This window comes from Scyliorhinus canicula, chromosome 6 (genome assembly GCF_902713615.1).
Source record: "Scyliorhinus canicula chromosome 6, sScyCan1.1, whole genome shotgun sequence".
NCBI classification, from domain to species: Eukaryota; Metazoa; Chordata; class Chondrichthyes; order Carcharhiniformes; family Scyliorhinidae; genus Scyliorhinus; species Scyliorhinus canicula.
Genome location: NC_052151.1, coordinates 176,806,477 through 176,823,614, shown reverse-complemented (window position 1 = coordinate 176,823,614; position 17,138 = coordinate 176,806,477). Strand labels below are relative to the sequence as shown.

Here is a 17,138-nt window from a genome sequence, read left to right as displayed (position 1 = left end):
TGTGTAGATTCATCTATCACGTTGAAGATATATAAGACTACGATAATGTTAATGAGCAAAACCCTGAAGATTGGAATCTGGAGGGGTTGGGGATTGCCTGCAAGCTGGTACAAGGATATGCGCCCAAGGATCAGAGACCCCCATCGGGTGATCAGTTATTGGACAGAGACTTTAAGGGAGCAGGAATGAAATGATGGGCATGGGGAAGTAGTTGAGACAAAAGTTTTAGATTAGCACTGCTGCCTCACAGTGCCAGGGGTTCAATTACAGCCTTGGGTGACCGTCTGTGGAGTTTGTACGTTCTCTCCGCATCTACGTGGGTTTCCTCCTGGTGCTCTGCTTTTGTCCCACTGTCCAAAAACGTGCAGGTTAGGTGAATTGGCCATGATAAATTGCCCCTGAGTGTCTAAAAATAAAGATGTGTAGGCTTTTAGGTTAGGTTAAGGGGTTATTGGAATAGGACGGGGAAGTGAGCTTGGGTGAAGTGCTCTTTCAGAGGGACGGAGTAGAATCGATGGGATGAATGGCCTCCTTCTGCACTGTAGGGTTGTATATTCTAAGGGCAGGAGCTTCTTGACAGATGGATATCTTGGCAGTAAGGGAGCTAGCAGTGCAGTGGATAATATCGATGGTCCAGGTTTGACGAGCAGAGAAATCCAAAACTGCTTGTATTTATGTGAAGGTGAGCAGTTGGGAGGCGGGAAAGTGAAGAGGTTTGAGGAGACAGGTTCCTGTGAAGAAATGATAGCTGGGCATGAAGTGAAATCTTGTGTGGAGTCTGCACATCCTCCCCGTGACTGCGTGGGTTTCCTCCGGGTACTCCGGTTTCCTCCCACAGTCCAAAGATGTGCAGGTTGGTGGATTGGCCATGACAAATTGTCCAAAATTCTATGATTAACCTAGGACAAAAGTTCGGCGCAACATCGTGGGCCGAAGGGCCTGTTCTGTGCTGTATTTCTCTATCTATCTATCTTGTGAACTCACTTACTGCAACATTTCAGTAACAAATAACAGCATTCAACTTTCCACAAATCCTGTAGGCTCTCTAATCTCTGTAGGCTAACAAGCTCCTATTACTAAAGGACAGACACTCTAACGTGACTCTGCAACACCACTCAAACTTTCAGCAGGGCTAGTCCTGCTAGTTTCCATTTGATAAGCTCTCCACTGGCCACAGGGAGAGTAAAAGAAAATCAACAAGACCCACCTAGGACCCTCTGTCTAGCTGGCTGATGCAGATCAGCATCGACAATATACTTTTGCTTCTTGGATTGGTGGAATTTGCATGGTTACCAGCACTGACTTCTAGTGGCGGCCATGGTCTGATCGGTCACACACAAGATGGCTCCTGTTTGGAGGTGTTGGTTTGGCCCTTTATGCCCATTTAATGGATGACCTTTGTGGATAAGTTTGGCACTGAGAGAAGGATGGTGGTTTCTCCCCCAGAGTGGAATGTCGGCGGCGTATCAGACCAAGCAACTGTCAGTGAGAGCTCTAGCTCAGGCAGTGGAGGACACTGTGGCGCAGCACCATTGGAAGAAATAGCGGGTGGGGGGGGGGGGGGGAGGGGGGGGGGGGGGGGGGGGCGCACCTGCCACACTGCCTGGGAATTTCTGCAGCTCAGAAAGGAGGATGTTGGATGACTGGTCTCGTGTGACTGGGGAGCACTCGCCTTCTTCGCGGGTATTTTGGATTGTGCGGAGAAGCACTTGGAATCACACGGTACAACAACCCAAAAGGTTGTTGTCGGGTGGTGTCGGACCATAGTGACCGATCGTATCGTTGGATGGCGTAGAGGACGGTGCTGGAGAGGCCTATAGGTGCTACGTTGAGGGGTGGACGACCAGGAAAATCAGTCCAGGCGGCCAGAACATGCTAATCATGGGTTTATCGGAGGGAATAGAGGGAACGAGTGCCACTGGCTACGTCTCGAGGATGTTTGAGAAGTTGGTGGAGAAGATCTTTGATAAGGCCTTAGAGGTAGATCATGCCCATTGGCCCTTGAGACAAAAGGCCGAGAGCTGGGGAGCCACCGCGGGCGGTGATTAGTGCATAAGCACAACTCCATAGTTACCATCACGGTTTCCAGTTGTTTCCAATATCAGGGACAAGGGGGCCACCACCAAATATGTTAAAATCAGGGGAGGTGGGTGGTCACATAATGAGGGTGTTGGGGTAGCTGCGTATCCTTTGAGATATGGTGCTATTCCACTGTAAATCCTTTCATTTATTGTATTCATGTAGCTCACTCTGTTAAATTGGGAGGGAGCACTCCATATTATGTCCTATGTCCCTGGAGGACTTTTGGCCAAACTCGACTGACAAAATGCTAAGAAAACCACTGACAAGAAAGATCAGCTAATGGCAACTGGAGAGTTATCTGTTCTTCAACATAGTGACTTGGCGACTGAGTCAGCTCTGGATCTGGCACTTTGAAAGGTGTTAGGGCTGAGGACTGACTGCTAATATTATCAAGATTATTGATGAGAGATTCGGTCTAGTAGCTCAAAATATCAGTGTCCATGCTACAGAAATGTAGAAAACGGTTAAAAGGCTTGACAGGGCTGAGGAGAGAATTCTTACTGTGGAAAACACAACTCGCTAAGTAGAGGCCCCTTTATTGAAAAACAGCTGCTCATAATGTTGGAACATGTAGATGATTTAGAGAACCGAGGAAAAATGTTGGATTATCGATTTAATAATAATCTTCACTAGTGCCACAAGTAGGCCTACATTACCACTGCAATGAAGTTACTGTAAAAAGCTCCTAGTCGCCATATTCCGAACACAGAGAGAATTCAGAATCTCCAATTCACTTAACAGCACGTCGCACGTCTTTCAGGACTTGTGGGAGGAAACCGGAGCACCCGGAAGAAATCCACGCAGACAGGGACAACGTGCAGTTTCTGCCCAAACCGGGAATCGAACATGGGACCCTGGCGCTGTGAAGTAACAGTGCTAACCACTGTGCTACCGTGCTGCCCAGACTGTGCCATTTACCAGAAGCTACCACACTTTCTGAACATTGAAATGAAAGCTGGGTGCACTAAACTGGAGAGGGCACATCGCTCACGTGCTCCGATGCCCAGAGATAATCAATGATCACATCCCATAATCATGCATTTGCACAATTTCGAAGATTGTGATGCAGGCAGCTAGGCGTAATGGGATCTTACTCTTTGACGGATGGAGGGTCTCTTTCCATCAGTATTTTTTAGCAGTGGTATAACAGGGGTGCAAGAGTTTCGACAAAGTCAGAGATGACTAAAAGTCATCGGAACACAATACGTCCTTCTGTATCCAGCCATACTGAGGGTGGCATTCAATAACTCCTCGAAAACATTCAATACCGCAGCTAAAGAACAAAGAACAATACAGCACAGGAACAGGCCCTTCAGCCCTCCAAGACTGTACCGGTCATGATACCACCCTTGGCCAAAACCCTAAAGCCATGGCTTTCATGAAATATGCTGGAAGCAATAATCCAGGAGGCTCAATTTATGAACAGGCTGCAGTTGATTGTAAAGTTTGGACTTTATCCCTAGATATTATATTCTTTTTACTGTATTAAGATTTGTATCTATCATTCTGACAGGGATGGACTAGCAACTGAGCACTACAGTGCATATGGTATTTAAGAAATGCCAGGGCTGATTTTGATCAATAAAATTTTTCAACGTGCTTTTCTGGTCAAGGGATACACTTTGCAGGGTTGTACGAAACTCGGGCTGTATTTTCTTGTTATATATACTTATATAATTTTGTACGTATTATTTGCTTTCTTTCTCCTCTTACCATGTTAAATAGGAATGGCGCTACTGTTGGGAGACAAGCGTGTGAGTTCGGTTTCAATAGGCAAGGTTAGATTATAGGGATAGCACCTCGTTCTCCTTTTTCTTTGATTTTTCTTTCCTTGAAGAGAGAGGCACTGTGTCATAAATATGGAGTATATGTTTCATTAGTTAAACACGGCCTCACATTTGGTAAGGAAACCGCTTTAGAGTTAACTGTTTAAGATTGTTTAAAATAGTTCTTATGTCTTCGTTTTATTTTGGGTTTAGAGAATCGTTAGTTGGTTACTGGTGCTTTTGCAAGGATACGGACAAGTTTAATTAGTTAGAAAAACGACAATTTAATATCTTGCTGACCGCTTGGGTAACCGGGATGCGTGAGGCAGGACTGGGTGAACAAATGAGCAAGAGGGGAAAGTCCAACATGTAAAATGGCCAAATTTATTTTATCATATCCTTTTTTAAAACTGAATAAGTAATGGCAGTGGCTACACAATTTGTTCTTGGAAGGTACAGTGGATAAATCATCCTATTAAAAGAAAGGATTCTATTTTACCTCAAAATGAGGAAAGTTGATATAGCTCTGATACAAGAGCTATATCAATGGATGATGAAGAATATCTGAAATTGAAGTGGGAATGGGTCAGACAAGAGGTTTGTGCCTCATTTTCGACTGGTAACTGAGAGATCGGATTTTGATTAATAAAACCTGCCAATGGAGGCAGAGTCAAGGGAAATGCCGACTCGGGGAACCATAGATTTGAGCCAGGGAAGTGGGAGGGAAATGTTGGAGATGGGAGGAGAAAGGAATTAGGACACAATGTTAGGGTGGAGGTCAACTCTCCACCCTGTGCCCTGGCGTGGCGGGGGAACCTGCTAGAGTGCTGACACTTGAAAAGGTCAAATTTGAACTGAGGGGAAGATGGAGGGATTCTACATTCATGGGCGTTATTCATTATGCACTTTCGAGAATTGGATCACATCAAAAATTAGGGGGGTTGGGAAGGTTGGGACTGTATGTGTTAATGGTGACAATGGGTGGTTCCTGATTCCTCTTGGTCATTTGTTTATATTAACATGCGGGCCAATGTTTGAGGGTTTGATGGGAGGATAGGATCGTTGTTATTAATATATGAGGATTGACATTACATTCGTTACTGATTATTGTTTATTGTTGGGTGTAAATTTGGTAGAAAATGTGAAAAAGGAAAATTTTTAAAAAAAAATAAATACATGACATTTAGACTTGAGAACTGTGTGAAGGATGAAGGTGGGGGAGGAGGGGGGTGCAGATATGTGATTATCAATGGAATACTGCACCGGGAAAGTATTTTGACAATGAATGTTTATGGTCCTCCAAATTATTCTCCTGATGTTAATGAAGGTTTAGCTGAATTAGCAACGGAAAATTAATTTATAGGAGGGGACTTCAACTCTCACCTAAATCCTTTGATTGACAAGCTTCCTCATAAATAGGAAACAGGTGAAGGCACTGGAGTTTGTATGTGATGAACTGGAATACGGATGTTTGGGGAGCAGTACATCCCAAGGACAAATAATTCACCGTCTTTTCTGTCCCCCACCAATATAATACCAAAATTTATTATTTTTCATTTCAAAAACTGTGTTATACTCGGTGGTTTCCTGCTCCATAGATAGCATTGATCTCTCACCATGCTCTGCTCCTGCCTTCCTGGAATTTTCATTCAGGTGGACCTTTCTACAATCTAGATTGTGAAGATGTACACACTTCTGCTTAAAGATGTATTAACACAATGAAGCAACGTTTCTCTTTTTTTGAACTCCCAACAATTTCTGATGACCAACGGTCATCCTTGCATGCCCTGTTTCAAAGAGCAAGTATTATCTGCGTTGAAGGGTCTTCCATCTGGTGAGAGCGCCGGACCTGATGGTTTTGGAAGTTAATTTTATAAGAATGTAAAGATATGCTAATGGAACCTGTAAATGGTATGCATAATAGAATTTGCAGTGCAGAGGAGGCCATTCGGCCCATCGAGTCTGCACTGGCACTTGGAAAAAGCACCTACCCAAGCCCACACCTCCACCCTATCCCCATAACCCAGTACCCCAACACTAGGGCAATTTTGGACACCAAGGGCAATTTAGCATGGCCAATCCGCCTAACCTGCACATCTTTGACTGTGGGAGGAAACCGGAGCACCCGGAGGAAACTTACGCACACACAGGGACAACGCGCAGACTCTGCACAGACAGTGACCCAAGCCGGGAATTGAACCTGGGACCCTGAAGCTGTGAAGGAATTGTGCTATCCACTATGCTACCATTCATTTGAAGAAGGATAGCTACCTCAGTTTCTTAGAGAAATAAATATTTCTTTAATTTTTGAAGTCAGGTAAAAGTCCAGAAGAGTTTGCCTTCTGTAGACCAGTCTCTCTTTTAAATGCTGATCTGAATGCCGAAAAAGACGTTAAGTAATTTGGACATTCTGAATTCTCCCTCTGTGTACCCAAACAGGCACCGGAATGTGGCAACTAGGGGCTTCTCACAGTAACTTCATTGCAATATTAATGTAAGCCGACTTGTGACAATAAAGATTATTATTATTAAGAAATTACTCTTCCATTAATTATCCAGGGTGACCAGGCTGGGCTTATAAAAAAGCTAAAATTCGTGTAATGTCAGGGGATTATTAAATATCATTCAGGTTTCTCAGAAACAGGCGATAGGCAACTTGGTGCTATCATTGGGGGCAGAGAAAGCATCCGATTGGGAGGAATGGAATTATTTATTTTATACATTAGATAAAGTTTGGAATGGGGGGCAGGGAACTTCATTAAATTGCACAGATTCCTTTATTAAAAACCCACTTGCAGCAGTTCTCATTAATAGTTATATTCTACAATTTTAGTCTTCAATGGGGGACCAGGCAGGGTTGCCCTCTATCCCCATTGTATTTTCAATTGCTATAGAGCCTTTAGCTGAGGCAATTAAACAGAACTCTTCGGTATTTGGGGGTTTTAGCTGTCAGTGGAAAACAGCATGCTGATTTAGACAAAAACTATTCTTGTCTAAGCCTCAAATTTCTGTCCTGCTTTTATTGATATGATAAAATCGGTTTATTTTTTTCTCAGATTATGTAATAATTTTGCAAAGTCTAAGGCTATGCCTTTAGAAAGATTTGGAGGGCATCCCACTCATCTTCCTCTTTAGATGGTCCCCTTCTGGTTTAACCTTATTAGGTAGTTTCATTGCCCCTTCATTTGTTCAGACGACACAAGGGAAATTTTGCCCCATGACTCACATTCATGAAGTGTGATCGTGCATCATTGGACCTCTTTTCCTGTATCATGTCAAATTATTCTCCAATAAGGGGCAATTTAGCGTGGCCAATCCACCTACCCTGCACGTCTGCGGGTTATGGGGGGGAGAGCCATACAGACATGGGGAGAATGTGGAAATTCCACACGGATAGTGACCTGGGCCGAGATAGGACCTGGGTCCTCGACACCATGAGGCAGCAGTAAGGATAGCATTGATTAAGGTGAATGTATTTACCTTCTATAGGTATATTTTACTTTCGGCTAAGGTCCTGAAGGAAATCAATAGGGGGTTTAGCTCCTTTATATGGAACAAAAAGAGACCTCACTTAAAAGTGGCCAATTGCAACTTCCAAGGTCAAAAGCAGGCCTTGATATGCCTAATATAAAATTATACCAGCTTGCCTCTCAGATTAATATAGGAATGTTTTAGAAGGACCCCACATTTGGCTTGATAAGGTCTGGTTTAGCACAGTGGGCTAAGTAGTTGGCTTGTAATGCAGAACAAGACCAGCTGCGGGGGTTCAATTCCCCGAACAGGAGCCGGAATGTGGCGACTAGCGGCTTTTCACAGTAACTCCGTTGAAGCCCTACTTGTGACAATAAGCTATTATTATTATATTGAGGCCTGTCAGAGTAAATATTCTTTATAGGCTTATTGTTTCTTAGAGATTTTAAGACAGTACCAGACAATTGTGACAATCCAATAATTATTAACACTCAGAGCTTGGAAGATGGTTTGTGATTTGGAGGGAATATCTAGATTAACTTCTGCTCTCTTCCTATACAGGGAAACCCTGGCTTCCCTCCGGGTCTCATGGACCTGGGCTGGAATTCTCTGGCCATTCGCTCGCGGCGGGATTCTCTGGTCCAGCCGGCAGCTCACCCCCGCCCGCAGGTTCCCAGCAGCATGGGGTAGTTTCAATGGGAAATCCCATTGACAAGCGGCAGGAGCAGAGAATTCCGCTGTCAGCGAATGGTGTGCCACCTCCCGCTGCCAAGAAGAGACCAGACTATCCTGTCCCTGGAGTAATAGGGTACTCAAGATTGGTGGATCTGTTTCAAGGGGATTCATTACTATCTTTTGATCAACTGTTGTCAGCAATGTGATATCCCAAGGTAGCACGGTGGTGCAGTGGTTAGCACTGCTGCCTCACGGCACCGAGGTCCCAGGTTCGATCCTGGCTCTGGGTCATTGTCTGTGTTGAGTTTGCACATTCTCCCAGTGTCTGCGTGGGTTTTGCCCCCATAAACCAAAGATGTTCAGGGTAGGTGGATTGGCCATGCTAATTTGCCCCTTAACTGGAAAAATGAATTGGGTACGCTAAATTTATTATTTTAAAAAGCAATGTGATATCCCAGACATTCTTTTTTTGTTTTTAAAAGATATTTACAATTTAGGGAAACTTTATTCTTAATAAAACAATCTGGCATCTTATCCCAGGATCTTCCCCAATCGAATAATATACTGCTCAGAATCCAAAATGATTAATTTGTAAGTTTATGTCCTAGAACCAATAACAAATATGCAAGAGGATTTGGGAAAGATTCTCATTGTGAATATTGATGACAGAGATCTAGGCGCAACATCTGGGAGGATGTAAATAAAAATTCTGTCTGTAATAGAGCAAAGGCCAATTCAACTAAAAATTTCTGCATCGTTTGCATATGACACCAAGTTTAAGGTATAAAGATGGACCCCACCATATCTCCACTGGCCTTATGTGTGGATTGCATGGGGACAATACTCACTGTCTCTGGTCTTGTGTAAAATAAAAACTATTGGTCAGGCATACTTAAAGAGCTGGAAAAAATATTTAATATGACCTTGGATATGGACCCTGTGTTTTTGATTCTGGGGCTTCCAGGCAATGTTTGGTGAAAACGAGAAAAGGTTGTATAATATTCTCATATTTTGAGCATGGAAAAATATTTTGTATTCTTAGATCAATGACAAGTCAACTTCTGTACATAACTGGCACAAAATTATTATGGCATGTATTCCAATGGAATTTCTAACTTGTTATACTTCGATCTGAGTCGGACTTATTCCAAAATGTATGGGGCCCCCATCTTAAATATACAGGTTCGGTGATTTCAGATTCACTTCTCCAAGGTTTTCCTTAGAATATGCAGTATTGTCCCTATGCGAGGTGTCATCACCTTCTCCCTCTTTCTTTACTTTATTACTTTTCTCTTCATCCTTTTATTATTTTCTTATGTCGAAGTGCTAGGTTAGATGATTCAACCTTGTTTTTTCATATGGTGAAACTATTGTGCTGTATTGTACCAATTGTATAGATGCATTTTTTGTTTGAAAAGGTAAGTGAAAAAAACTGAAATAAAAATATTTATAAAAAAGATAGTATGTTTAAAATCACTTAAAAGAATCAGGACAGATGTGAGGGAGCTTACAGAACTTACACGCAAATTTTCCCGTGAAGGTGATGTGAGGACATCGGTGTGGTTTACACATCACTGCGACCACAGCAATCTATGGACAAAGGAGAGATAGCCTGTGAGCGACAAACAGTAGCAGCAAGTTGCAGCCTTTACACCCTTTAAACAGTCAGTCAGTATCTAAAAATTAAAGTTCTCTGACAATAGGTGAAAGTCTCCCTGAATTTACCCCTAAACCCTATAAAGTCAGTCAGTACCTCAAAATAAAGATCTCCCATAATAACGTGAAAATGTTCCCATCTGTAGTCCTAAACCCTTTACACAGTTTGCCAGTATGCTACGTTCAAGATCTGTGAGATGAAGGTAAAAGCAATCCCTTTAAAATGGTGGGAACTTTTGAAGTGGTTTTGCATAGTCAATTTCATTGCTCTTAAAATACTGAAACCTGCTTGCATGTCGAGAAGGCTAAACACTTTAGGCTCCATTGTTTACATTCAATTTCACCCCCATTGTCTCTCAAAGGTTTTTTGATTGACAGGTCGATAAGCAGTTTCAAAAGGACTATTACGGTTGTTTATTTATATAACTCTGCACTTTCTAGGGAGCACTTGAGAACAAAGAGACACACACTTGAAAAAAACTGCAGTTAGAAAATTAGCTGCTCCCCTGACTTAATGGATCCCTGCAGAACTATATAAATAAATAATCTTAATCCCATCTTTGAAACTGCATGGATCTGTCATTCAAAAAGCTTTTAAGTGGCAATGGTGCATGAAATTGAATGTAAAAAATGCAGTTCAAAGCATTTAGCCTTCTAGGCATACAAACAGGTTTCAATAAGTCTTCTGGGGTACAGATGGGAACACTTTCACTTTATGTGCAGGTTCAGTCAGCAGTTAAGAAGGCAAATGCAATGTTAGCATACATGTCATGAGGGCTAGAATACAAGACCAGGGATGTACTTCTGAAGCTATATAAGGCTCTGATCAGACCCCATTTGGAGTATTGTGAGCAGTTTTGGGCCTCGTATCAAAGGAGGATGTGCTGGCCTTGGAAAGGGTCCAGAGGAGGTTTACAAGAATGATCCCTGGAATGAAGACTTGTCGTATGAGGAACGGTTGAGGACTCTGGGTCTGTACTCATTGGAGTTTAGAAGGATGAAAGGGGATCTTATTGAAACTTACAAGATACTGCGAGGCCTGGATCGAGTGGACGTGGAGAGGATGTTTCCACTTGTAGGAAAAACTAGAACCAGAGGACACCATCTCAGACTAAAGGGACGATTCTTTAAAACTGAGATGAGGAGGAAGTTCTTCAGCCAGAGGGGTGGTGAATCTGGGAATGCTTTGCCGCAGAAGGTTGTGGAGGCCAAATCACTGAGTGTCTTGTAAGACAGAGATACATATGTTCTTGATTAATAAGGGGATCAGGGGTTATGGGGAGAAGGCAGGAGAATGGGGATGAGAAAAAGATCAGCTATGATTGAATGGCAGAGCATTAAATGGGCCAAGTGGCCTAATTCTGCTCCTATGTCTTACGATATATGAACTGTTTAAAAAGTTTAAAGGCTGCATCTGGAAGAGCAGCCAAATGACCCCCATCCCAGGAAGACACCCGACCTGAGCCCTTCGACAGAAGTCCTCCCAACCTCCTGGTAAATGTTGAGGTAATAGGGACACAGAGAGGTTTGTTTGCAGGTTGCAGTTGTAATAGAGAAAAGCAATCAGCTGACACAAACTCAGAACATGATTTACTTCCACAATTAAACAATTAAATAATTAAACAAAATTAAAACCTTAAAGTGAGATTCTTCAACAGTTTAAATGTGCGCTCAAACAATAGGATTATTTGCCACGTGTAGCTGATTGTGCATGTGCCTCTGCATGTGTATCTGTGTTTATCAGCCACAAATCTATTTCAGTCCAGTATATAGTATTCACTTCTTACCCCGCTGGCTGTCCGGATGGGTTTTGCTTTCAGTTTTGGTAACTAGCACCTTTCTGTACTGAGGGGCACAGCTGCGATGATGTCCACAAGGCTGAGGTTGTGAGGTCAGTCCGTACTTTGATGAAGGTCCTTTGTTTTTACTCTTTTAAAAATAAATAAAAAAGCGAAGATCAAAGCATTAATAGACTGATGGCACTAAAACATTAGATAGGAAACCGAAATCCAGCAGCAGCCAATTCCATGTATGTTCGGTAGCTCGAGTTAGGTATTCATAAACAGTCAGACTGGGTCTCTAACTTACTGCAGGTCATCACAAAGCAATTCGTCAAACCATGGCTGCTAAGGGAAAACCATCTGCCCAAGGCAGAGCCTCTTCATTAACAATACTTTTTCCTGCTCCAACTGCTGCCAGTAAGTCGTGGTTGCGAAATCTGTGCCCTCTTCTAATTCTGGCTTCTTGTGCATCCCCAATTTTAATCCGAAATCACTCCGCTACTGGTATTCGGTCCTTTAGCTACCTAGGTCCCAAGGTCTGGAATTCCCTCCCACACCCTCTCTGCCTCGCTCCCGTCCTTTAGTGCACTCCTTCAAACCTATCGCTCTGAACAAGCTGTTGGTCACCTCCCCCAAAATCTCCTTCTGTAGCTCGGTGTCTATTTTTGACCAACTTACTTCCTGTGAAGGGTCTTGGGATATTTTCCTACGTTAAAGGCACTATTAAATGTAAGTTGTTGCGATACAATTCCAAGTAGTAATTAGCAATTTGGCTGTACATTCATCATAGAATTTACAGTGCAGAAGGAGGCCATTCAGCCCATCAAGTCTGCACCGGCTCTTGGAAAGAGCACCCTACCCAAGGTCAACACCTCCACCCTATCCCCATAACCCAGTAACCCACCCAACACTAAGGGCAATTTTGGACACTACGGGCAATTTATCATGGCCAATCCACTAACCTGCACATCTTTGGACTGTGGGAGGAAACCGGAGCACCCGGAGGAAACCCACGCACACATGGGAAGGAGTGTGCAGACTCCGCACAGTGACCCAAGCCGGAATCGAACCTGGGACCCTGGAGCTGTGAAGCAATGGTGCCATCCACAATGCTACCGGTGCTGCCCCTTCTTGAAAGTGAATCCGCCGGGAAAGCGACAAGCTCTGACAGAGTCCCTGGGTGAGCACTCAGATCCTGCGCAGACCAGCTGGCGAGTGTATTCGCAGATATCTTCAACAACCTCACTCTTCCACTCTGAGGTCCCCACCTCCTTCAAGAAGACCACCGCAATAACCAGTACCAAGACAAAGGTAGTCTGCCTCAACGACTACCAACCGGTGGCCCTGACATGTAGTCATGAAATGCGAGCAGCTCGTCATGAGACGGATCACTGCCAACCTCCCAGAAGGTCCGATCCACTGCAGTTTGCCTAACACCACAGCAGATGCTATCTCCCGGCCCTACAATCAATTCTCGAACACCTCGACAACAAGGACACCCATGTCAGACTGATGTTCATAGACTACAGTCTGCCTTCAACACCATTATCCCAACAAGACTAATAGCAAAACTCTACACTCTTGGACTTGACCCTTCCCTGGGCAGCTGGATCCTGGACTTCCTCACAACAGACCACAATCTGTCAGGATGGGTAACCAGCACCTCCTCCACAATAGTCCTCAACAACCGGGCCACTCAAGGATGTGCGCTCATAGGGGCAAGCATGTTGGCGCAGTGGATAGCACTGGGACTGCTGCGCTGAGGACCCGGGTTTGAATCCCTGTCCGTAGTGGAGTTTTGCATTCTCATGTCTGCATGGGTTTCAAATCCCCACAACCCAAAGATGTGGAGGATAGGTGGATTGGCCACACTAAATTGCCCCGTAATTGGAAAAAAAAATTAAAAATAATTGGGTACTCTAAATGTTTTTTAAAAGGGTGTGTGCATCAGTACTGTACTGATCTCCCACGACTGTGTGACAAGATTTAACTCCAATTCGATCTTTAGGTTTGTGGATGGTACGACTGTGGTGGGTTCGTATCTCAAACAACTACGAATCAAACTACAGAAGGGAGACAGATCACTTGGTTACATGGTGTACTGAAAACAACCTCTCTCTAAATGTCGGCAAGACCAAGGAACTGATCATCGACGACTTCAGGAAGCGTAGCTCGACACCCCTCCCCCGTCTACATCAATGGCTCTGAAGTGGAGATGGTTGATAGCTTTAAGTTCATGCGGGTCACCAGCACCAACAGTCTGTCCTGATCCACTCACGTTGATGCACCAGTCAAGAAAGTCCAACAACGTCTCTGCTTCCTACAGAAGCTGAAGAAATTCAGCATAATGCATCAAACCTCACAAATGTCTACAGATGTGCTATAGAGAGCATCCTATCTGGCTGCATCACTTCTTGGTATGTCAACTGCTCGGCCCATGATCCCAAGAAACTGCAGAGTGTGGTGAACTCAGCACAACATATCACGCAAACTTGCCACCCTCCCATTGATTCTGTCTACATGCTGCCTCAGGAAGCAACAGCAGTGTCAGACCCCATCCCACACAGACACTTCTATAAGGCAGAAAGCAGACGTCTGAGACTCTCACTCCAGACATAAGGAACACTAAGCTCTTCCCCACATCTGTTTAACCCTCAACGCTCCCCTCGAAACTTATCTGCTGCCCTATAAGAACACTGTTCCACACCCTATGATGCTCTTCCTCATGCTTTGCTGGATTGGACCCTTGTCGCTGCCCTTGTACCAATGACGATGTTGTCAATGAACTATTTGTCATTACGTTTCATTGCTTTTTGTCTACTATGATGTACTACTGTAGTTTCCTTGGCCACAGAAAAATCTTTTTTACTGTACTTCAGACATGTGATAATAATCAATCATCATCATCGACTTCAGAAGCATAGTATTGGACACACCCATGTCACATCCACGGAGGCAGAGGAGATGGTGAGCATTTCAATTCCTAGGGTGGGATGCACACACCAAAAATCATCCGGTCCACTCATGTCGACGCTATCACCAAGAAAGCACAACGCGCCTTTACGTCCTCAGGACTAAGGAAATTGGCATGTCCACTAAACTCTACCAACTTTACAGATGCACTATAGAGCATCCTCTCGGGCTGAATCACACATGGTATGGCAACTGCTCGCCCAGGACCCGAAGGAACTTCAGAGAGTCTGATACAGCCCTTCCACTCACACGAACCTGACCTCCCATCCATTATTACATCTACACCCCCTGCCAGGGACGCAGGCACATAATCCAGATCCCTCCCAACCGGCTTTACCTCTTCCTTTTCCAACTTCTTCAGCGAAGCAGGAGAGTCAAGTACTGAGAACAAGGACGAACAGACTCAAAAACTCTCTTCCCACTGCACCAGACTCCTAAATGACCATTTTATGACTGTCCTCATGACCACTACACCCTGTCGGATTCATCCGATGCCATGCGTATTGTAGTTACATTTTATCCTTGTGTTGCCCTATTATGTATTCTCATGTTTTCTTGATTCTTTTTCAATTCCCTTTTCTTCACCATAATACGAATGATCTGTTGAGCTGCTTGCAGAAAAAATACTTTTTCACTTACCTCGGTACCACTTAGAATAACAGAATCCAATCCAATCCAATCAATGGTGTGCTCTCTATTGAGCTTCTCAAACTGATCTTGGATGGGCTAGCGGGTGACAGGGGCATATTTGGGACCAAGTAATTCTTGGAAATTATATTACTCTAATTATGAAATTAAATCACCAATTCAGCAGCAGTGATCAGAACTGAACAAGAGCATCTCAGACTATGCTGCCGGCTCCACAGATCAGAACGCCTATGTTTTTTGCCGAAATGTGCAACTGGGCATGGGCACTTCCGGAACTTTGCAACTGACAACCAAAATACTGCACGGTTGAAATCCAGCCTAAGTTTTTTCAGCAATCAGTGTTTACATGGAACCTTTAGCAAGTAGCAAATAGACAAAAACAGCAACATTTAAAGTGGAACCGGGCAATTAATAGAATCAGTACAATGCTTGAACATGAGCAGCCAGCTACTCTACCGCCTGGCAGCAAATCATATTGTCTTTCTTTTCTTGTTTCCATGGTGATATTGATAGCCCTGACAGAATCCATGTCACAGTTTACACCTAATAATTCAAAGCTATTTCTTTTTCCACTTGAATGATCTAATCGTTCTAATTGAGCAACATAAATAACAGCATAAACTAAGTTTAGTGCCAGAAAATTTGAATTGCTCGATAATTTGAATTGTGAATTGTGATATTGAATTAAAATGATAAAGGATGAGATATGGTGGATGAGGTGAACTCTTTCCTCTGGCAGGGTGAGTTGAGCATTTGCTTAAAATTAGAGCCAGGCCATCAAGAAGTCAGAAAAAACTTCTTCACAAAATGTAGCGGAAATCTGGAACTCTCACCCAAAAACAGTTTAAGGCTGGGAATCAATTAAACATTTCAAGCCTGGGATCGCTGGCCAAGCTATTAAGAGTTACAGAATTAAGGCAGATCAACAAAGTTACGATGTAGATCAGACAGGAGCTAATTCAATTATGAAACAGGCTTGAGGAACTAAATGGTCACCCCCTATTCCTATGAGGCTCTACTGAATTCTGCACTGCATTGTTGCTACTGCTAGAGGCTACAAGTGAGCTGTGTACAAGCTCATTTTGGCAGAACCAAAGCTTCACAACAGTAACACTTTGTACCAATTCAATCTAGTGATGGGGGACTAAAGGGGACAGGAGACTTATGGGGTGATATCCGGGCCTTTCCTCCCCCTCCTACAAATTGGCTAAACAAACCGGTCAGATCCGCTCTATGTCAGAGTTCTGCTTGGTAACCTATGTCATACTGCATAAGCATTTTGCAATTAAATCAAAAATCTGGCAGATTGTTTAGCGCAGATGCTTACTTATTAAGGTTGACATCCTTCCCTTGCTCATGTGCTTCAATCAGCTGCTTGAGGACGTCAGCAATTGTCATCATCATCCGCTCAGCATGGCTGAACTCCACTGCAAGAAAGGTCAACAATTAATCACTTGCTTTTATAAAACAACTTTAATGTGGAGGAACTTCCCAAGGCATTTCACACAGCTGCAGTAATACTTAACGGACCACGAGCTAAACACGACTCCTAAGACAGGTGACCAAAATCCCAGTCAAAAATGGGTCTTCAGGAGGAGATAGAAGTAGAGAGGCAGAAAGCTTTCAGGAGGAACTTCCAGGGTCTGAGGCTGAAGATATGGTTGTTAATGGAGAGGTGAAGGGAATTGGGATGGGGTGGCATGAGGAACTGAGTCAGAGAAAGGGTGTTTGTTTGGAGAGGTTGTAGGAGAAGATGAGGTTAGATAAATAGGGAGGAGGAAGACATGGTTTGAACTTGAGGTTGAGAATTTGGTGGGCTGGGAGCCAACGTCAGCAATCATAAGGATGAGTTGGGAGCTGGATTTGATGCACGATGGGGGATGGGACAAGATAACAGGGTGGCACAGTGGCTAGTACTGTTGCCTCACAGTGCCACGGACTGGGTTTGATTCCGAACTTGGATGATTGAAGCCAAGTGCTAGAAAATGGGATTAAGATTGGTAGATCAGGTGCCTTTCATGCGGCGGTGCAGACTCGATGGGTCGAAGGGCCTTTTCTGTACTGTATATTTGTGATTCTGGGTGGA

The 17,138-nt window shown here is 43.7% G+C and overlaps 1 protein-coding gene across 1 annotated transcript in view; it reads right to left on the bottom strand.

Moving 5' to 3' along the window:
• elp3 (elongator acetyltransferase complex subunit 3) overlaps positions 1 to 17,138 on the bottom strand; it is a 144,024-nt gene that overhangs the window by 116,597 nt on the left and 10,289 nt on the right. Inside the window, 3 exon segments of the mRNA XM_038800483.1 lie at positions 9,511 to 9,584; positions 11,438 to 11,579; positions 16,380 to 16,479. Of these exon segments, the coding sequence (XP_038656411.1) occupies positions 9,511 to 9,584; positions 11,438 to 11,579; positions 16,380 to 16,479 (316 nt within the window).